We start from the raw sequence: 22,896 nt of genomic DNA on the forward strand, positions 1-22,896 counted from the left end.
CAGAAATACTTTTAATTCCAAGCAATCGGTTTGGAACATTATATTTCCAAGCGACAAACGTTCGTATTTGAATTTCAAAGTCACATCGAATTCATTTAAATATTAGCCATAACACCATATGGTATAACAAATATAAACTCGTCAAATGTCTTCTTATATCTTATTTCTTCTCTAAACAATATTTTCTTGATATGTTTCTAGATACAATTTAAAGAAAAAGGGTATCCTTAGAGTGGTAATGTTAAGCGACGAAATCCGATGTACAAAGTTCATATTATCATAAATCATGCGTTACGATCCAGAATAAAAGAATTAAAAATTCAATGTACAAACAAATTACACGGGGGCGATATGATAGAGAAAACAAACCGTTGTTTCTCCTGGCATGAATTTCTTGGTCCTCCGAAACGGTTTCCAGGAGCGGTAGAGTATTATCTGGACAGTAAGGCGAACTGAACGGAACTCCTGAACTGCCCTCTGACATTCCAGTGCCATCCAAACCTGCGCTGTGACAGCTCCGTGGCAGACTGGAATATCCTGTAATTCGAACGTTTTAAACATTTAGTCCATCGCCCTGATGGCACCTGGAACCTCAGGCATTTTGTTGCATTCGGCACATCAGGTGCAAACACCCACAAATGAGGACTATTCGTGGATTTAACGAGCATACTAACTTATTTCAACGAGATCTTGACTCGGAGTGCTCGGAGTGGCTGGCACGCTGCTAGCTTTTCTTCTAAGACACGACGTTGGACACCGCGGTACAGGTGGCTCGTCTTTCTCGAGCGGACTCATCTCTTCCAACACCTCTTTCTCCGTTCTTCCGGTGTACTTAAACTTCGTGCCCCATGAGAATATAGAGCCGCCGCTTACAACCGGCGCGTCCGACGCTCTGGGTAATCTGAGGAAAGAATATAAAAATTCGTTATTGTCGTAATTATAATCACCCCCGATTACAAGTCCCCACATATCATTCTACCTCGATCTAATTACTCAAAACTCGGTTTAGTGCGCTTATAAAACAGAAACTCGTCTTTACGTCCCCGACTTCAATTCGCGAGCGTAATAAAAAATGGCGGATTTCTATCACCACTTTCAAATCTGCGAATTTTAGAGATCGACAAAATTGTATGCCTAATGAGATATGTAATATTCTTCTGTTCACTCTATCGACAATAATTTTCAATCAGACTGGGGCAAGTTGACGATTTTTTTTTTTAGAATCTAAAACCTATTTTCTATATGAAGATTTCACATTTCGACTACTTACGAGTTGTAGAAAGATCTTTTATCAGTGTTTCTGTTAGAGAATTTATCATACATGCCTTCGAAAATATTTTTACCAAGAGATATTGAAAAAAATTAACTAAACTTTGAACGCGATTTCTTGGAAGCTATGTTTTTTTTAAATGGTTGCTATGATATCTCGATTTTTAATGGACATTTTTTCTCTTTGTAGATTCTTTGAATTTCCATTTCTTAATATTTCTCCCATTATTTCTGTTCTGATTTTTTTTTCAGTTTTTTATGACCAGAACGAACAGAATCGTGACAACCATGGAGGCATCGTTTTTTTAACAATCTTTACTGTTACCGTAACTTTTGAAATACTGAATAATTTTTTATAGAAAAAATTGTGGGTATCCTTGATACATAGATTTAAATCGTTGAAACTTGATGAAAGAAAACATTCCAAAGAACCACTAAAATATTGCGTTCAAAAGTTTACCCCCTTAACGTAAAATTTAATGAAAATTAGATACGATATTCCTTAAATGATTAAAAGTGTGTACTTAGAGTAAAATAATACTAATATCTAATATATTATCTGATATATGTATGACACTGCTAAGTGCTTGGAAGCTGCGATTGTTCGTGCTAAGACATTGAAAGCATTTCAACTGAATAAATGCATACATACGTGAAAAATAACATTTGTTCGATGGCGCACCTCCATACGTGACGACAGTTAGACCCCGTGGGACACTTAAACCCAACAGTGTGCTTTTTCTGAAAATTGCGGGGAAAACGTTGCACTAAAACCTCTACGCTATATACGTTGGATTTGGAGACTAGGACTACATGTAATTGTACAATATAACTGTGATGGACGATCAAATTGTTCAAAAAATAATTGCTAGTCTTCTCATTAAACACTAACTACGCGTTGAAACGATAAAAATATTATAAAGAAACGGTTCAAACAAGGGGCAAAATTATCAGAATAAGTTATTTAGCAGGTAAGTAATAGCCCAGGTATAATAGATAGGTATACAGACGAAATAACACGGTAGTTTAAATATTTTGCCAATTAGTTGTAATTATGATGAAACATAGTCAATAGAAACGGCGAAAGTTAATGCAAGATATCGTATTTCTATTGTTTGAAAATTCCATAAGTTTCGCCACTAACGCTCGCGTATACTCGTATCAAAATATTGATAAATCAACAACGCTCAAGAAATAAGAACCGATATTAATTGTTATATAAGATCATAGATGCTGGATTTTGGTGATGTAATATTAAAAAAAAAAAGAACGATTAAAACAAGTTACCAATGTAAAATGCTTAAAACAACGCCGTCGTTTCATTGAAATTCCGAACCACAGTAGCCTTGTTCATTCGCACACTAATGACCAAATTATTATGAATAATAATTAAACCGAGTTACGTGACGATAATCAGTCTAACATGTACTTTTAAACTAAGTTAAGAAATATGAACAACCCGTGCAACTGCTACAAAACAACTCACCTTCGTTCTCACGTCCTGGATTGGCCCAGCAGTGGAAAATAATAAGATTAGTTGAATCCGTAACAATATCGACCGCACAATATACAGTGTGTCTCATTAGAAACTGGCCACCTTAATATCTTTGCTAAAATGATACGAACAAAATCAACGACGTTGGATGCAGTAGAACAAATAAGTAATTTACGATTCGCGTTAAACGTTCAGGACCAAACGTTCGATCATCTCGAAAATTATTAATACAAGATGATCTACGTTAAAATGATTAAATATTAGAACGAAGAACTGTCGAACGACGCGAGATTTTTCTTCGGATAAGTTGGTAAAAAATTTCTACCCCTAAATCTGCAATACTATTTTACATCGATAGTTTTGAAAGCAACATGGTTGGTCGAAAACGTTTAACACGAATGATAAATTGTTTGTAACAAGTACATTCAATGTTATCATTCAAGAGTACAATATTGCGAGCTTTATCCGTATTAATAGGAAGAAATATTGTTTACAAAGGTCGTATAGCTTGAAAGAACACGATGTCCAATGAAATTATCAACGTTTAGAAAATACTAACGCAGAGATTGCAATCTTTCGAAATTTATGGCGCCTTTAGTGCCTCTACAACGCCCTCGAGGGTGTTATTTCGGTCTAAATATGCAATTTTTGTTCTATAATATTTTTCACGTAAAAGTAATTAAAATTGTACGAGCTAGGAATAATTGAAGAAAGCTCCCCTATGAAAAAGTGTCCCCATGGCTGACACGATTCCCCAACTGTTCTGCAAATCTAAAAGAAAAGGAAAAAAAGTATCTTCGTTAGAAAATGTGTAGTTATAGCATGAACTAGGGAGAAGTCAATATTTTAATAAAAATTTGTTATTGTTATTATTTTTAGCACGATACGACAAAAATAAAAACGATAAAAAATCAGTATTTTTTTAAAATATCTAGTTCAGGCGATAAAGACATATCTGCTGAAGAAATACCTTCCTCCTCTTAAGGCAACGAAATACCTAACAGTTTCATTTATTAAACAATTAAAACTAACTAAATGGTTCAAACTACCTACATGACCCACATAACTTATGTAGGTAGGTGATATTTCTTCCTATTATGTAAAATATCCAACATATTAAGATGGAGTGTTTCTAATGATATAAGAGTCGCACATATTAAATTGGCACACGGTATACTTAAAGGAACAAGATGAAATTGTTTCATGAAATAATTGAAGTTTAGAAAATTTACTGCTTTATTTCTAGCAATAAGTAACAATAATTTTATTGCATCGAAAAGAGTTTAATTAATGTTAAGCTATACATATACGTATATGTATATATTTGAAAAAGTTTCGAGAAACTGCACCAGTAACATTACCAATATAGATAAAAATTACGCGATTACATAGTTTTAATACTGTTGTTTAAAACTATTAAGTATTATTTATTTCTTGCGAATGAATAACAATTGACACATTTTAAATAATTAACGCTTAAGTATAATACGTACAATAAGAGAAAGAGGTAAGTAACTAATGTAAGTGAGAAACTTGTACAATTGCGGGGATACGGTTTTTCACGAACCCTATGTCTCAAATGAAGAGTACTCGATTCATTTCTATACATACACACATTCATAAAATTCAATTAATAACCACGAGAATATTTTCCCCAGAAAATCAAACTTATAATGTTGCCGCCTATAACACTAGTCAAAACAGCATAAATTACAACAGTAGTTATATTCATCGGATAGAGGATGAAGAGACCTTTAAAATGATACTCGTTTCAAGTCGACAGCGTAATTAGATATAACGATTTTTGTTTGAAGTCGATAGGGTAGCTGGCTCCGGAGATATAAGGGTTCGATTTTAACTGTTTACGTCGCAAGGTCATTGGCCCCGCGTGTAAATGGTAAACAGTGCGTAGTAAATTCTTGGAAATTCATTCGACTATTAGATCTTCAAAATAGTATTTTCGTTCAACTATATATATATAAATCATGTAATCAATAGATCTACAACCAAACATGATACAACATACATTTCGATAGAATGTATAGACATAATAAATTTTATTTTTCACGGAACGAACATTGAAATATCCAACCGCAGCTATCAAACATTATTCTGTTTACGTTTTTACACAAGTTATAAAATGGTTATAGTGGAAATTTAGAAGCTTTACCTCACTTATCGTTAAATGCACAATAAACATTTTTCCTTCGTAGTTGATTTTCTGAACCTCCGGCCAGCGGAAATGATGTGTTTTTCGAGATCCTTGAAACGTTAGAATTCCACAGTGATTAATACCAAGATAAAGTTGCACGCCTTTCTGGTCCTGGAAAACAAATATATTAAAATTTTTAACGAGAAACGATTGAAATCTTGTCGTTTAGAATCATTAACAAAGCAATAGAATTTAGAACTGTCGACAATATTTTAATAATCTTCTAATGGTTTCATATTTTCAACGAGAAAATTTATTTACATTGTTTAAAAAGCTTTCATACGTTGAATATGTCTTGAATAATGTTCATAGAAACGTATAACGTATATGAGACACATACGGTACAAAAGTATAATTAAAAAGATATTATCATTATAAAGGATGTGCCATTTGAATGTCTCAGCACAAAATATCTCGAAAAATATGGAACGTACGGGAAAACGTTTCACACGAAATATGTAGGATATCGAGGGACACAGGTTACGTTAATTCGACCTTCCGATGACCTTGAAAGCACCCCCCCACGAACTTGAGAAAACCCCCACGCATTCGTGAATATTCTTACAGTGTAATGCTAAGTAACGAGAGTGTTTTTCTGATAAAAATCAGCGTATACTAAGGCAGCCCATTCTGATTGGCCGACAAGCACTGTTCTCACCCCTCCCTCCCCCCATCGCGCGTTTACCCTGTAACGCGTTGTCTGATTAACAAAACCTTACGTTTTTCTCTGTCACCATACGAATCGTCGAGCGTGAATCGGACAATTCAACGGGGAGGAACAATACGAGATCTCGTGAGAGGAACGAGGAACCAAATTCCTGCATCTCGGACTCCGATTTTGCCGTAATTACGAGAAGGATGAGAAATCACGCGATCTGTAGCTTAGACGATCAGTTTGGAAACCGACCAGAGCCTGTGGGAACCGAACATGTCCGTCAACAACAGAGCTCCTACTGTACTACAAAAACATCGTCGAACCCTTAACAGCGAAAGACATCGGCGACATAAAAAAAATTTCGTTTTCATGCATTGCCCGTAACATAAAATGACATAAGAGCTTGCTAAGATATTCCATGTAAACATTGTTTTTACGAACTGTCGCAAAACCGAGTCTATTCGTTCTTTCATTGCCAAACGAGAAGACATTAATTATTGAAAAAGTTTCTTACGATACCTTCTACTGTGATAAAGATGTCTATAATGTTCGTTTTTTAACATCCTCCTATGTTCTTAGGAACAAATAATTACCGTATACATAAAAAAACTAACTCGTTATACAACTCGTAACGAGTTAAACGTATAAATAAATAAAAAACGCGCGCTTAACTTGCAGTCTCGTGTATTTTACCTGCCTGATGGTAGACCACGGGTAAAGATCACCGCGATACTGTTAGTTTCAGTTGGAGACTGCGAATGACAACCAAAGGAAATGATAACAGAGGAAGTATATGTGCAACTACTTCAGTTATCGAACTAGCAACTACGTGGACACAAAAAATATGCAAGGTAGAAATGTCAATAATGATTTATTACTGCAGAGCATGCACTCTGATGCATCTGTTGTATGAAAGAGAATGAAGGAATATCTAATCGATATCAGCACTCAACGGTGCACCCAATTGCATACTGACAGATCAACCTCGTTAGGAAACAGCATTTACCTCACTGGGTACAGACCAAATTCTACCAGCACCAGAGAACACTTACTATGGCTGTAACAGTCTCCACAGACGGCAGATGTAAAGGGGGCACAATACTCAGATCTCTACGGCTCTTGGAATAACGTTGTAGCGATGGCCATTATGAAGATCACCTTGAAGTCAGGAAGGGTGCCCGTACGCCTAGAAGCGGATAAAATAATCCTAAGGTCAGGAAGAATTTTCTGCTCCCAAGGATCCCGCATCGACAACAAATGTAAATGAAGCTATAAAGTCTATACCAATCTCCGAACTATACGCATTTACGACCAATGATGTTAACTTTTGCGCCGAAGAATGTTACAAAACACCGACTTTCCAGATATTCCTTACCATCAACGGGACACACAAAAAACATTTATATTCCAAGCTACTAAAAAACCATATAATCACTAGTAAAAAGCAAATTTCCATCGAAAATCTCGGTGAATTGATATACCTGATGCTCTTTGGACTCGAAAGTTTCTAAATATGTGTAGAAAAATATATCAAAACATATTTGCTACAAATTCGAATTGGCAATGGTGATTTCAGAACCTGATCAACTCGTGTGGACCGTTGTTTACCTAGAATTGTCCATGTATCTAGTGAAAAAACCTAACCCAGACGGATCACGAACACAGGATTCAATCTACTAAAGTTAAAGCCACCTATTATACGATACTTGTTTCCATTTTTCTCCCAAATGAGTTTGAATGAATTCGTTTAGAAAGCTTCGTCGAAAGGAGAAAAAGTGATGCATTGATTTGACTAAATCTATTTTTCGTTCTCTATATACAGGGTTTTTGGCCACCCCTGTGAAAAATTTTAATGGGAGATTCTAGAGGCTAAAATAATATGAAACTCAAGGATACGAATGAAATTTCTGGTCGCACAGTATATTTTCTCTAAAGAATTTTTTTCTCAAAAGCACGTAGGATTTCGGGGGTATCTCTATTGACCAAAAATGATTATAATTGACCCCTGCAACTAAGAATAATTTTTTTAGAACGATTTGAAATTTTTTAATTTTGTCGAAAAATTTCACACCTTCTCGAATTTTTTTTTCGAAAGTGGGTAGGATTTCGAAGGTATGTCTATTCACCAAAAATTATTGTAATTGACCCCCGCAACTGAAAATAATTTTTTTAGAATGATTTGAAATTTTTTTTTTTCGTCGAAAAATTAGGCACCTACCCCCTGTCGATTTTTCTTAAAAATTCGTTTTTCATTTTTAATAATTTTGTTTGACGCCCTACAGAAAAGTTGTCTAATACTTTTTTGTAGGTACCCATGAGCTCTACTTCAGAAGAAAGTTTCATTGAAATATATTTGCTATTGTAGGAGTTATGGCTGTTTGAATATTGGACCACTTTTATGGGGTTTTTCTCATTTTGCGAGGTCAAAGACCAACTTTTCGAATATTTTTGCGATTTGTACACATTCTCCATCAAAATACGCGTAGTTTGCTTTTTTAAACATCAAAATCGTCCAATCCGTTCATGAATTATGACGTTTTAAACATACGCACGAAATTTCAGTGAAACATATCAACGGTATGGTCAGACATAACATTTTTAGTAATGAATTTTTTTCTCGAAACTGCGTAGGATTTCGGGGGTATGTCCATTCACCAAAAATTATTGTAATTGATCCCCGCAACTAAAAATAATTTTTTTAGAACGATTTGAAAAAATTTTTTTTCGCCAAAAAATTTCAACACCTACCTGAATTTTTTTCTCGAAAGTGGATAAGATTTCGAGGGTATGTCTATTCACCAAAAATTATTGTAATTGACCCCCGCAACCAATAGTAATTTTTCCAGAATGATTTGAAATTTTGTAATTTAATTTTTTAATAACTTTTGAACGAAGCCTCAATCAAGAAATTGATATTCTTGATTTTCGTCTTATTCTGGCCTCTAGAATCTCCCATTAAAATTTTTCCCAGGGTTGGCCGAATGCCCTGTATATTTTCTCAATTACGTCGACTTTGATTTGGTTGGTGGATCAAGTGATTTTTGCTTGATCGCGTGGAACTGGGAAAATTGTGGAAAATCCTCTCCTTAGATTTGCTCAAGGATACTGATGTGAGAGTAGCATCATAGGCAATGAAATCATATATGGTCGGTGGGCCTGGAAATCCTGGTTGCAAAGAAAAATGAATTGTAAGGAAACGTTCTTAAAATTTCGTTGAAAGGAATATTGCATTAGACTAATGCAAACGCATTAGTTTTACTATTTGCCTTGCAATTCGCATTATTTTCTTTTCTAGTTACTACAACAGGTTATTCTTTTATTAAATTAACATTTAAAAGTATCTTTAGTAAGCAAGAAAAGAATAAACATAATCCATAAATTGTTGCTATCAAGCATAAAGTAAACGAATCAACGATACGCAGAATGAAAACTAAGATATAGAGAAAACTAATGATATTAACAAGATCTATTTACGAGGAATCAGAGCGACACTTACTGGCGTGGGTTACAGAAAGAAGGGGTCCTTGGAGACTTTATGTTGTTATTCTTTTTGAGAATGCTACTGATTAAAAAGAAGACAGCATGGAAAGTGTTATTCAAGTTTGAAAGTTAGCGAGGATTGGTTGGTAGGGTTTAAAAAAAGAAACGATATATGCTTAGTGAAAAAGTGCAAGTAGCGATGAACAAAGTTGACCAGTGACTTGAAGAAATTAATGATATTTTCAAAGGAAAATGTACGTAACATGGACGAGGAGATCGATGATCTTTTATGAAAAAACTGTTCCTTCGAAGAGATCGGCGAAAAAAGATGAAAAATCTGTAAAAGGATAAACAAGCAGAAAAGAACAAGTTACAATTGCTTTATGCGCAACACGCATAAGTTTACGCCTTTAGTCATTATGAAATTTAAAAATCCTCCAGCCGTAAAGCAGTGTAGACTTTGGTGTTATTTTTAAAGCACAACGCAACGGTTGGATAACACAATCGTTATCTATCGATTGGTAAGAAAATGATTTTTCACGGGGACTTGTAAATTCCCGAAAATACATATGTATTCGAATTCACATGCTAATATAGAAATAATCACCAGGACGGACCGTGACATTAAAGCGGTTTTATCAGCTGAGAACTGCTATACTTTCTACTGTATAACGAAGGGCTGTTGTAATCTTTCTGGATACGGGGGACGCTGAACGTTACAAACAAAAAGGATGCAAATCTAAGGCCTAGTTTCTTTTGTCAGAAATTTCAAGAACAATTTAGTTCAACACGATACGTTTCTATGAAACGATTATCATTTTAATCTTACCTTAACAGAATGTGGGTCAACGGCGTACGTATCCAATTGTGAAGCTAACCTAAGGAAGTGTGTCTCCGCTTGCTCCCCCGTGAACCCTTTTAACTGTGTTTGATGCAGTTCCATAGCTTTTTCTTCGATAGTCTCCGTTTGTTTAAGTAGCAACTTGTGCGCGGAAATGTAGTTCCCTTCGTGGATTTCAGGATCGTAATCCCCCAGTTCACCTAAAATACAAAATTACACGGAATTATTATCTGTTTCATCAAGAACCTTTCGCTAAAACATTTTCTAACAATTACATAAGTTTCTATAAGATATAAAAACGTGAACATTTCAGAGTGGTTTTATAGTTATGAGACGTAGTAGTGTATTGAAGGTAAACAACTATGCTGTAAAAAGGAACAGGTCATTATTTCTCGCAACACTAGGCCGTTGGAGAAAGTTTCTTGCAATAAAACTATCCATATAATGGAAACGCTTTTAACAGATGCATGTTGAAAATGTCTATTCAAGAAAGCATCAATTTACTTTGCACGATGCACGCCGCTAGCAACGCTGCTTCGTCTGGATTGCAATATAGTCGTCCATGCAGAAGATCCCTCTTGAGTTGCTGATAAACTTGATATCTAGATATTTCTTCTTTCAGCCTTAGAGGATCCGGTGGGTAGAATTTCACACGAAAACTAAAGAGAATCGGGTCCATGTCTGAAACACATCCACGATGAAATAATAATTAGTAAAAATCAAACTTTCAATGTTAATAAACATTTGAGTTTAAGTGTTCTTTTTTTTTTACTAGATCTTTGGAACTTTTCCAGGGAAGATACATCTATATTTCAAGAACATTCACCGACAGTTATTCCATAAAAAAAAGAATATTCAATCCTTTGCAAGTTACGATGTAAATGTCCTTAAGAAAAGTTGCCTCCGTGGTTGCCACGATTCCGATAATTCTGCCTCATATAAAATGAAGAAACCAAACAGTATGTTTTTTTCTGTTTGCATACGTAAGGCTAATTATTGACTTTAGTTTTTCTTTGCTGAAATGAACATGTACTCTGTTTATTCGGATCTACGAGAATAGTAGAGGAGGTCGCTAAGGTTTAAAAGTTTCATGTGACATCGACCCACAGCAAATGAATATAGAGAGACAAGCCAGGCATAGTAATCGAAGCCTTGGCCACAGCTGTTCACCGCTACGTACAATTGAATTAGTCTACTTTCTCCTATATCAAATTCATTCTACTTTCTACAGGGGGCAAGCAAATTTTTTTCATCGAATAACAAAATGCGGTTGTACAGTATTCTTAGATAAAAATGTGAGATTGCATTGGACGAAGAAATTGAGAAGACTTGCTCAGCCGACGAGAAAAAATTTCGACGGTCCAGTCGGATGGAATTACTATCGTTATCGTGATTTTTGTTGAAACTCGACACCCAAATTAATAATAATTTTTATTTGGAATTTACAAGAATTTCTCCTGGGAAAAATTTTAATGGGAGATTCTAGAGGCTAAAATAAGACGAAAATCAGGAATACTAATTTGTTGATTGAGACTTCGTTAAAAAGTTATTAACATTCAAAGTTCCGGCTGTAGAACGGCAATTTGTCCAACTACTCGAATTTTTTTCTCGAAAGTGTGTAGGAATTCGGGGGTATGTCTATTGACCAAAAATGATTGTAATTAACCCCCGCAATCGAAAATAATTTTTTTAGAACGATTGGAAATTTTTTAATTTCGTCTAAAAATTTCAGTACCTATTCGAATTTTTTTCTCGAAAATGGTTAGGATTTCAGGGGTATGTGTAATGACCAAAAATGCTTGTACTTGTCCCCTACAACTGACAATAATTTTTTTAGAACGATTTAAAATTTTTTAATTTAATTTTTTAATAACTTTTTACACCGATGCATCTGTGACCGCAGCATGAGATGAGCAAAATGGCAAGTTTAGAGAAAATCGGAGACTTTTTAATCGTAACCTAGACCGAAACAACCGAAAATCTGAGAAAGAGCTTGAGATTCTTCTGAGATTAGCAGTAAGAGGATATGTATACTGTTTCCTTTGGTCACATTCTTTGTCATTCTTCTGTCAAAGCTTAGGGGGGCTTATGTTTCTTGTGAACAAACGCTTACATCTTATATCTTATTTTAAACTGGACTTTTAAATCTTGATCAAGTGTGCAAAGTTCCATATTAATTTCAATTTAGAAAAACTTGTGTCGTATCAATTAATACATACAAAGGCAATCTATAATCTTTTAATGTTGTAAAAATTCTACTCGTTCAACATCATTTCAACATCTAAATTTGACAATTAATTTATTAGTTTCAAAGTGTAAATAACAGTAATACATTTTTACTAGCAGTATTTATTTAATAAAATATTAGAATATTATAGAATACACTGTACATAAATATTTATTATAAAGCAAACTAACCTTTCACTTGCTTGATCGCCGTTTTAGCCAAGTCTAACCAATGCTGAAACAAAATAGTTTTACATGTAATTTACGATGTATAACAAACAATTATAAGGATTGTTAAATTATAGGTATTAATTTGTTATGTAATAATTTACTATGCTACAGAATTAATCAAATCTCTATAGAGATGAACTATTTCCATTATTTATGAATATTTATTTTCAACCTTAAATACTTCCATGTTATATTCAAATAATTTAAGCAAATTAAACGGACAGATCCTTGAAAAAGTTAATTATTATTAAATAGCATTAGCCATAGAATGATTCAAATGATTATGGTAAATACAATTTTTTATTTCACGATTCCTCGCTCAGGTTTCCATCCGAAATCAATATCGTTGTTTTCTGTTATTTACATATGTATAACGATAAATGTTTCAAGCATGAAACATACATTGTAATAGAATATCCATTATATGATCGTTGAACAATTACTGATAAATTCACGCAATTGCCTGGTCACAATTCTATCGAGATAATTTTGAATAAATATGAAATAGAAATACATCGAATAAAAATGTTTTAAAAATTAAATTAAAATCAGAATCGGTTTCTGTAATTATGTTTGAAACATAGTTGAATCAATGGAAAGAATAAATAACGAACAAACAAATAATTAACCAATATCAATAATTTTATAGTATTAATAATATTACATAATATAATGATATTAATGATTTAATGAGAGATGAAAATTTTAATGAGAGATTCTAGAGGCCAAAATAAGACGAAAATCAAGAATACCAATTTGTTGATGGAGGCTTCGTTAAAAAGTTATTAACATTCAAAGTTCCGGCTGTAGAACGGCAATTTGTCCACCTACACGAATTTTTTTCTCGAAAATGTGTAGGAATTCAGGGGTATGTCTATTGACCAAAAATGATTGTAATTAACCCCCGCAACCGAATATAATTTTTCCAGAACGATTCGAAATTTTTTAATTTTGACGAAAAATTTCACACTTTCTCGAATTTTTTTCTCAGAAGTGGGTAGTATTTCGGGGGTATGTGTATTCACCAAAAATGATTGTAATTGATCCCTGCAGCCAAAAATAATTTTTTCAAAATGATTTGGAATTCTTTAATTTAATTTTGTTAATAACTTTTTGACGAAGCCTCAATCAAGAATTTCCCATTCAAATTTTTCCCAAGGGTGGCTGACCACCCTGTATTTCCTGCCAATTCTCCTTGAATCGAGTATAGGTACAATTTACTGTTGCTCGCACAATACACTGTGATGTGAAACACAGGCTAGAAATCCTAGCTGTTACAGGAATGCTTGGATAATGAAAATAAACACACCGATGACTCGCAGTTATAAAAAACATGGTTAATTTTCAGTTGCACAAGCCGAGCTACGGTCTTGGACTTTGCATCTTGACGAACGTAGAGTAAGAGAGCGAATCAAGGATAGATAATAATAACGCAACGTCAAGCTTTCTGATCTTTTATTTTTTGTTAGCGGGACCTTTACCAATATACACTATCAGACTAAAGTATTGCCACAGCACGATACGATACAAATGCTTACTAAACAAATTAGTCTGTAGAAAAATTTTCTTGATATAGTCATTTATTATCTATCCTAGGTTATCAAATAACAAAATAATATGAGCACAGTAACAGAAAGGGGGGGAATCCCGTGGTAGAGTGCCTGGTAGTATGTAATGGCGTTGTGAGGGAACACGTGGAGAAATACATACGTACGACCATTGTTAAAATAGAAATAAATGTGTTGAAATAATAATGAGTTGTTTAGAATTGTTTGGAATGAACCAAACACAATCCCAACAAATTTATTTCCAAAGAACCGATGGTGTTCGATAAAAATAATCTATTGCACTCGTTAAGTATAATATAACGTGCACTATTATGCGAAGTAACTTACTCTTTGTCTGCAGTGATCCGCGTAACGAAGTCCAAAATAATCCGTTTCCATGATGTTAAGTTGTTTGCATACATATTCCAGGATATACCTTCCCTTGTGCTGAGGCTGTAACAAAGAGATAACTGTTAATACTAAAACTATAATTAATTATCGCAATATCGAATAAGCAAAGATAATCTTCATGATTTGACAACTGTTGGATTCCAGTAGAATCGACAACACTTTATTTTCTTAAGAAACTCGTACAACTTGCATTAGATCGACTAAGTATTAGACCCTTTCAGACGATTCTTCAATATTGCCAGCTTGTATACAGGGTGTTCCTGGGAAAACTTTTAATGAGAGATTCTAGAGGCCAAAATAGACTGAAGCTTCGTTAATAAGTTATTAAAAAATTAAATTAAAAATTTTCAAATCATTCTGGAAAAATTATTTTCGGTTTCAGGGGTCGATTACAATCATTTTTGGTGAATAGACATACCCCCGAAATACTACCCAGTTTCGAGAAAAAAATTCGTTACCGAAAATATAATGTCTGATCATGAATGAATGACTCCCCTGAAATTTCATGTGTTTCAAATCGTTCTGAAAAAATTATTTTCGGTTGCAGGGGTCAATTACAATCATTTTTTATGAATAGACATACCCCCGAAATCCTACGCATTTTTGAGAAAAAAATTAATTGCTGGCGGAAATTTGAACGTTGATAACTTGTTAACGAAGCCTCCATCAACAAATTGGTATTCTTGATTTTCGTCCTATTATGGTCTCTAAAATCTCCCATTACAATTTTTCCCATGGTTCGAGCAGCCAATTAATGCATAGTTCTTTCAATTTGGCCTTTCTTCTATCAGCCAGTCCAATAACCAACAATTTAACCGCTACACTCTCTTCCCAATTTTCTTTCTGTAAGATGGTTTCGTATTCTCTCGATTCATTTCCCCCTTATCGATCATCTCGAGCGTGTTCGACAACGCTCGCCCGCGAATGTTGCGAAGACCTCCTTTTGCATCTTGTTAGCCATTTTATTTCGTGATCAAACGGATCACGAGCTCGCCTCAAGTTTCAACACGAGCGACGAGCTGCTTTATCGCGATGCTTTGTCTCCTCGACGATCGCTGCAAAGTCCAAAAGTTTACAGAAACGCGTGTTAACGGGAAGCCTCGCGAATATTGGAATTTCTGTATAGGCGAAAAACTTGCATCGTCGAGCCATTCTTCGCGCTCGTCTTTAAATTCGGCTAATTTCACACTTGGTAATTTCATTTCCATATTTCTTTCGACCTTTGCTGCTAAGTAAACGGCTTAAAAAATCTGTTTCTCAGCGCCTCTGCTTCTTGTCCATTCTCCGTAGAAAGAGTCTTTACCCGTTTGCAGAGTGAATATCTCCAAACGAGTGTCATTATTCCTCCACTTTTAGCCTCCGCGATAGCGATACTTCCTTCTGCTTCGGAGTTTATTACTTATACGTGCTTTTTAATTGCCTCGATCGTACACGCGTTGATAATCGTATAAACTAACACAAATATCTTGATACGTTAATTTGTACAACAGTATTTTTAGAAAAGTTGCCTCTTGTATTTCTCGTTAGTCTCAAAATTCATTGGTCGTTTTCTATCTGCGGTAATTGTTAGTAAAAATCGAATCCTTCTACTGATAATATTCCGTTCAACCAATCCGTAATGTCAGAGCAATCAAAAGATTAAAGTACCCGGAAGCTCATTATTTTATTCCACTGAGAACGATAGCCACTTGTCATGTAACACCGATTACATAAATATTATACATATGTATATCGTCGAGCAGTGATAATTCTTCTCTCAGTCTTGTTGGACTTATCGCCTCGTGAACACGAGTAATATTTTCATCTAAAAAGACAGTTTTACGAGATTTCGATAAAGTAGTTTCACACTAATCATTAACCACCATAAGAGTATCCTCAATTTGAATAAATACAGATCCAACGTTTCAAGTTACGCCCGCAATTAATTTTTTTCTCAAAAGGGGGTAGGATTTCGGGGGTATGTCTATTCATCAAAAATGATTGTAATTGACCCCTGCAACTAAAAATAATTTTTTTAGAACGATTTGAAATTTTTTTTTTCGTCGAAAAATTTAGGCACCTACCCCCTGTCGATTTTTTTTAAAAATTCGTTTTTCATTTTTAATAATTTTGTTTGACGCTCTACAGAAAAGTTGTCTAATACTTTTTTGTAGGTACCCATGAGCTCTACTTCAGAAAAAAGTTTCATTGAAATATATTCACAATTGTAGGAGTTATAGCTGTTTGAAAATTGGACCATCTTTATGGGGTTTTTTTCATTTTGCGGGGTCAAGGACCAACTTTTCGAATATTTTTGGAATTTCCATATATTCTTCATCAAAATACGCGTTATATGCTTTTTTAAACATTAAAATCGTCCAATCCGTTCAGGAGTTATGATGTTTCAAAGATTCACATAAAATTTCGGGGAATCATTTCTAACCTCACATTAGATTTTTGCTAAGGAATTTTTTTTCTCGAAAATGCGCAGAATTTCGGGGGTATGTGTAATGACCAAAAATGATTGTAATTAACCCCCGCAATCAATAATAATTTTTCCATAACGATTTGAAATTTTTTAATTTAATTTTTTAATAATTTACTAACGAAGCCTCAGTCAAGAAATTGATATTCTTGATCTTCGTCTTTTTTTGGCCTCTAGAATCTCCTTTTAAAATTTTCCCCGGAGTTGGCTGAACACCCTGTATATTACATAACGAACACAAGTAGGAAGAAAAAACGTTTCGTTTCAGGAAGGTAGCGAACGAACAAAAGACGAAAAACGCAAAAACATGCATTCTGCTATTGAGCTCTCTCTAGGAGCTTCTATGGCTCAACGGTCAAAAGGGAACGAAGCTGGAACCAAACTTATCGAAGAAATTATATTTCATGTGTCAGATCGTACGAGTGAAATTCTCCAAACCTGGAAACATCGCAATCGGTGGATTCAACTTGCATACACGCCTCGAGAACCATTAAATTTTGTTATTTCCAGTAGCTTAACAAACAAACAGTATAGCACGTATGTACAGCTATGTATCAGAGAGCAAGATATATCCCTTGTATCACGAATTCATAAAAGCCAAAAGAGATGCTTACCCTCCTGTCGATATATTAATGACGGAGGAATTGTGCGGAATTTCTTTAGTCTATATTAATGATTCTTAGAAAGCATTGCAAGTTCCAAGTGTCGGTCACTAGTGACCGAAGCGGCGTAAACGGAAACTCTAATAGCGGACTCCGCGGCGCCGCGCCGGTCGATGTTACAAGATATCAAACTTATTTCAAGGTCATTCACAATTCCTTCAACAGAACCACTACATTTTTTATCACAAACAACAAAAATTCAACCAATTGTTTAAATATATTCTCTCAACTCGTCAATCTATGTATTCATTTTCTAAAATCAGTTTTAACAATTGCAACTTTTCCTGAAGTAACATTTTTAAATTCCTTTGTACGTTTTTACATTTTTCCCCCCACATACATTCCAAGTCGATTCACAGCAATACAACATTTAGAGATTAAAATGGGACTATATCAATATGCGTAGAAACAAGTACAAAAATTGTATACAAAGCTACTGCAACAGTTTACTATTGAATTTATGATAACAAAAGATGCAAACTATTATTGAAAAATACTACTATACGTATCAAATAAAAAGAAATCTACTGGTTTAAGAGAAGAACCTATAAATTACATAGATAATTTGTTTTTGTATGAAAATTAAGATACTCTATGATAAATATATATGCTATTAGTTGCAATATGCTAAACTCTATTAAGAAACCTGTTTAATGAATCTTTAGCCACCAGTTTCATGTTTGTAATGCGTCCAAGCCTCCATAAATTAGATCCCAAACAGAAATTATACATAATTTTTTGACACGTTTAATGATGCACAATAGCTTAAGATCATAAACATATCATTTAGATCCAAGGTCTGTACAGCCTTGTGTATTAAAAAAACGATCAACGATGTACATCTACGATATGTTTGACCTCAAACACCAGTTTTTCACATCTGCATACATCCTTGACACTGGTATATATTACAGTACATAAATTAAAAATATTAAACATCTACAATAATCCTAATAACATTAATGTTAATCAAAAGTTATCAAACATTTTAAGAAACACAAGTAGGAAGCTAATTGTTAGTAATCGCTGTATTGTTCCATGTTGGATACCTCACTATATTCTTTTCCAGTGACTGTACAGAAATTTCACATTGAAAAACACTTCGCATAGAGTTTAGCATAGATAATTAAACAGAATGACTGATCGTTCGTATGAACTTCCTGCTTGAACGATAAGATCAAACTTTGCTGGTGTGATACGCGAGAAAAGAATTGTTGACAATTAAGAACAGTCGTGTATGTATAATTTACTGAAATCGACCGGGATGGTGGTTTCGACCGAGCAAACTAAATATGCACGGAGGAAAATAGGGAAAAAATTCGAGATGACAGACGAATGGACACTCGGTTTATTTCGCTGGCCGATCGTTACCGGTCGCAGGGAAAAAAGGGGTAGAAGAAGCGCGTGTACAAGTGTCGTCAATAGCTCGTCGCGTGCGACTAGCCACGGGCGCCTTACCTGAAAGTCGCAGTGGATAATTTCGGCGTCGTCTAAAAGTCGAATAGTGGCGCGATGCACCACCGTAACGTCACTCTTGCTGCCAAATTTCAACATTTCTGCCCTCAAGTCGCCACCCGAATTATCCCTCCGGCCCTCATCATCCCCTGCTCCACAGCACCACACACTGCCTGTTGATTACACTCGATTTACGTTGTCGGTATTGATATTGCAAACGGTCGTAATTGTCACCGACGCGCAACTTCCCTGGGAATTTTCCGACAAGTTGACACACCGCACAACGGCACAGCACAATGAACAACAAGACATCACCGTAAAGGAACTCTAAACTCTATCAACCGGTCCCATCCACTGTCTCAGCGTTGCGGCGATGCCACGTTTCCGACGCAACGTACAAAACACGATGTTGCCGTTCAAGGATACAGCAATTGCGTAATACGGTTGCTTCATGATTTCACGAGTAAGAGCGGGAAATTTAAAAGCAACCGAGGCAAGTAACAAGTTCATGTTAATGATAAGGGAACATACCGAAGCGCGAAGCGTTCAAGGCCTATACTCTCTTAGGTCTTACAAAACTTTAGGCAGTATAATTTTCTGTTATATTTTAAGAAACAATTCTAAATACGCAGCCATTATCAGGTGTCACCACGCGGGGGTTGATGCGAGTGGAGACCCGAAAAGAGATAGATTAATTATCGAAAAAGGAATTATTAAAAATCAAAAACAAATTTAACTAATTACCATTCTCGTGACACTCGCAACATTACCAATAGATTTAGAAATGAATTTTAATCCCTGCATAGTCAACTCACATGTTACTTGTTACATGTTAACTTACCCCTCCATTTACACACACCAGTTTACAGCCATGTGTACATGAGCTTAGGTGCTTTGGACAGCTTCGGGAATTTAAGAAAGAAGGCTCATGTGAGTCTTTCTTTCTTGCTATCTCAACTGCCCAGGCATTTTTATTTTCCAACCCATATACATATACCTATTACACATAAACGAGGTAAAGAATAGACCTATCGTTAGTGGGATGAATGCTATCGCTGTACCATGAGTGTCTTATAACATGAGATACACTCTTCCAAAGTGGAACAAAATGTTAAAAAGATCATGCATCAAATTGTAAGGGGATCCTCGTAAGAAGGCTTTAATCTTCGTAATGGTTTTAATGGGTCGATGATCAACAATGACTAACTTATGGTCACTGCTGGTCAACAGTGAGGTTGACATCAAGGTCAGCGGTCCAGTGAAGATCTAGAAATGGTCAAGAGGTGGGACCAATCGAAATAGGGTTGTTCTTTAGACCAAGCGGTTCTTAACTCTTCACGTTGACACTTTCTCCCCACTCTTCGACTTCCCCACTCGAAGACTACCGCTAGACAAATTCTTCAGTACCCCTGGAGCATCCAGGGGGATCCGGTCTCGCGGGCCTAAGCCAGGCCATTCGAGGAGCGCTGACCTCTGGGGACCAGGACTGACCAGGAGTGACCAGAACTGACCACTACTGACCACTACTGACCAGTGCTGACCAGTGCAGATCCGACTACTGACCACTACTGACCACTACTGACCAGTGCCGGACCGTGATGACCACTGGTAAGAACTATTTAAAATTGCTCTCCCCACTTCTATTTTGTCGTTTGATACCAATTCAACGTTATGGAACTGTCTAACGCTTTTGCTAAATTACGAATCGTTTCTTATGTTACAGCTGGACCTCTGGTGCTGCTTCCTTGGTAATGGTAACTAATGCTCAACAAGTAGTAAGCTCACTTTACTTATTTATATTATTATCGCAAAATTGACTAATTTATTTTATTTGTTTGGACATAATTCAGTGTTGTTTAACTGTCCGGTTTTATTTGGTTATTATGTTTCCTTCCACTATTTCTACTATTGCCTTATTTTTTGAATTGGCATGGTTGTGTCGAATCATATACCATTTTTGTTTGTTTTGTTTGATGTCACTAATTAGAATAAGATTTTTATTCTTGTTCTATTTCGCTAAAATATTTTGTTTAAGTCTTGGGTATTTTCACTCTCTGATTTCATCGTTGGATTTTCAATTCTGCTCAATCTTTGTTTCTGTTTGTTTTTGTTTGTATGGTTCTTCAGATAATTTTTGTAATCGTTGGCTATTTTACTTCGACATTATTCCATGAATTTTTATCTCTCGTCATGCAAGTATAGGGAGAATACTTTGTTTGTATCATGCGTAAATTTTGTACATTTCCTTAGGCAGGTCTAGTATCGAGAATCTTATAGATTCTCACTCTTTGGTACATCAGCACGACAAATTATTCCATCGCTTCGTCTAATTTGCATGGTGGTTATTAAATTTCCTTTCGTATGTCACTAATATGGGTATCAATTTTAGTTTCAGATTATTCGCAGGGACATCGAAGTAAGACGCCACAACCGCCGAGGGACATTTAATTCTAAGTCGATTAGATTTAAGCTTCGTCGCGAATCTTAAAATTAACGTCGAAGATTTCTTTATTATACGTATCACCGCGCTTTACCAAGCAATTATTCAATAAGTAGCTTCTCGTTTTCTCGTTCCCTCGTTTCTAGCTTCGGTCACCGCTGTTTCATCGATTGAAACATGTGATCGGCCGTGCATCTGGTCCGAAAGATCTAATCGCCTTCCCTTGGTAAGCTTGATTGAGGGAAAACGGCACTTCGCTGGAAGGTGTGGAGTTTCCGTATTCTGCGGAAACGCATACCTTCCAGCGGAAGTCGACTCTGTCTCAGGTACTCTCTCTTTGTCAGACAGCCTAAGTCGGGTCCTTCGGGCTCCCGGCGGGTTGCGTTGGAGAAATGGAGACCTCGATTCGGGGTTGCAGTTCTCTGTTTTCTTGTTGAGATCGAGTTAGCAAGGGCAGTAGGTTCGATCCTCGGATCCGCTGCACGGTATAGCATCGCGTCGCGTCGCGTCACGTATCCCACGATTTAGCTTCATCCCTCTTTTTAACCACATAATTGCTTGGTACAAGGAACTTTGTTTCCTTCTATCGTCCGAATTTTAGCTTCAACTTGACTAGACTCGAGCTTCGACGTTAATTTTAAGTCTCTAGTGTATCTGCGTATGCCAAGTAATTATTTAACAAGTAGCTTCTCTCGACTCGTTCTCTCGTTTCTTGCTTCGATCACCACTGTCTCGTCGAACGAAACATGTGATCGGCCGTCCAGTTTGTCCGAAAGATCTAGTCGCCTGCCAATGATAGATCGATTTCTAGAAATAGAAATCAATCTACCAAGGGTAGTGTTGATTCGATCCGAAGATCTGCTGCACGGTTCAGCATCGCGTCGCGTCGCGTCTCCCATTATTTAGCTTCAACCCTTTTTAAACGAAATAATTACTTGGTACAATTAAACTAGAAGATCGAAGGAACATTGCTTCCTTCTATCTCTCTAGTTTAGTAATCTAGCTTGTAAGAATGTAAAAGGAAGATCGATGGAACTTGGATTCCATCTATCTCCCTTCGGGTCTCCACTCGCAGCAACCTCCACGTGGTGAGACCTGGTAATCGGTGTCACCCACGATAGAAAAGTTATTCTTCGTGGGTGACACCGAGCTAATGGCTGCGAATTTAGAATTGTTTCTTGATATAATAAACGAATTTAGATTTATAGTTAGGCAGGTGTTTGGTTAGGCATTATGTTAGGCAGGTTATTTTTATTTGAAGACAAATTCTTTTGAAAACTCTTTCAACTCTCTTCGTTGGTTGTGCATCTTTCATTGGTTGCACTTTCGTTTGTTTCTTCTTCGACCAACGATCGTTGGTCACAGAAGATCTTTATTAATGGAGGGTGGATGGAATTCGGTTAGGGTGGGTCTCAATTCGCAGCAACCTCCACGTGGTGAGACCTGGGTAATATTATTTAGCGTTTAATTAACAATCGTAATACTCTTAGCTGGGTAATGCAATTATT

At 35.7% G+C, this 22,896-nt stretch overlaps 1 protein-coding gene across 4 annotated transcripts in view; it reads right to left on the bottom strand.

Moving 5' to 3' along the window:
* Frmd5 (FERM domain containing) overlaps positions 1 to 19,321 on the bottom strand; it is a 29,758-nt gene extending 10,437 nt beyond the window's left edge. For 2 of the 4 annotated variants that reach the window (XM_076769289.1, XM_076769285.1), the window contains exons 1-10: positions 18,952 to 19,320; positions 14,305 to 14,409; positions 12,371 to 12,413; positions 10,457 to 10,633; positions 9,941 to 10,152; positions 4,935 to 5,087; positions 2,756 to 2,770; positions 1,922 to 2,010; positions 675 to 901; positions 370 to 537 (exon numbers count right to left, since the gene is read on the bottom strand). In XM_076769289.1, the coding sequence (XP_076625404.1) occupies positions 370 to 537; positions 675 to 901; positions 1,922 to 2,010; positions 2,756 to 2,770; positions 4,935 to 5,087; positions 9,941 to 10,152; positions 10,457 to 10,633; positions 12,371 to 12,413; positions 14,305 to 14,409; positions 18,952 to 19,047 (1,285 nt within the window). In that variant the 5' untranslated portion in view covers positions 19,048 to 19,320. Of the gene's footprint in view, positions 1 to 369; positions 538 to 674; positions 902 to 1,921; positions 2,011 to 2,755; positions 2,771 to 4,934; positions 5,088 to 9,940; positions 10,153 to 10,456; positions 10,634 to 12,370; positions 12,414 to 14,304; positions 14,410 to 18,951 lie in introns of all 4 variants that reach the window. The other 2 variants (XM_076769286.1, XM_076769287.1) reach the window with 2 other exon arrangements.
* Positions 19,322 to 22,896: the final 3,575 nt, after the last annotated feature.

This window comes from Colletes latitarsis, chromosome 7, assembly GCF_051014445.1.
Source record: "Colletes latitarsis isolate SP2378_abdomen chromosome 7, iyColLati1, whole genome shotgun sequence".
In the NCBI taxonomy this organism is placed as follows: Eukaryota; Metazoa; Arthropoda; class Insecta; order Hymenoptera; family Colletidae; genus Colletes; species Colletes latitarsis.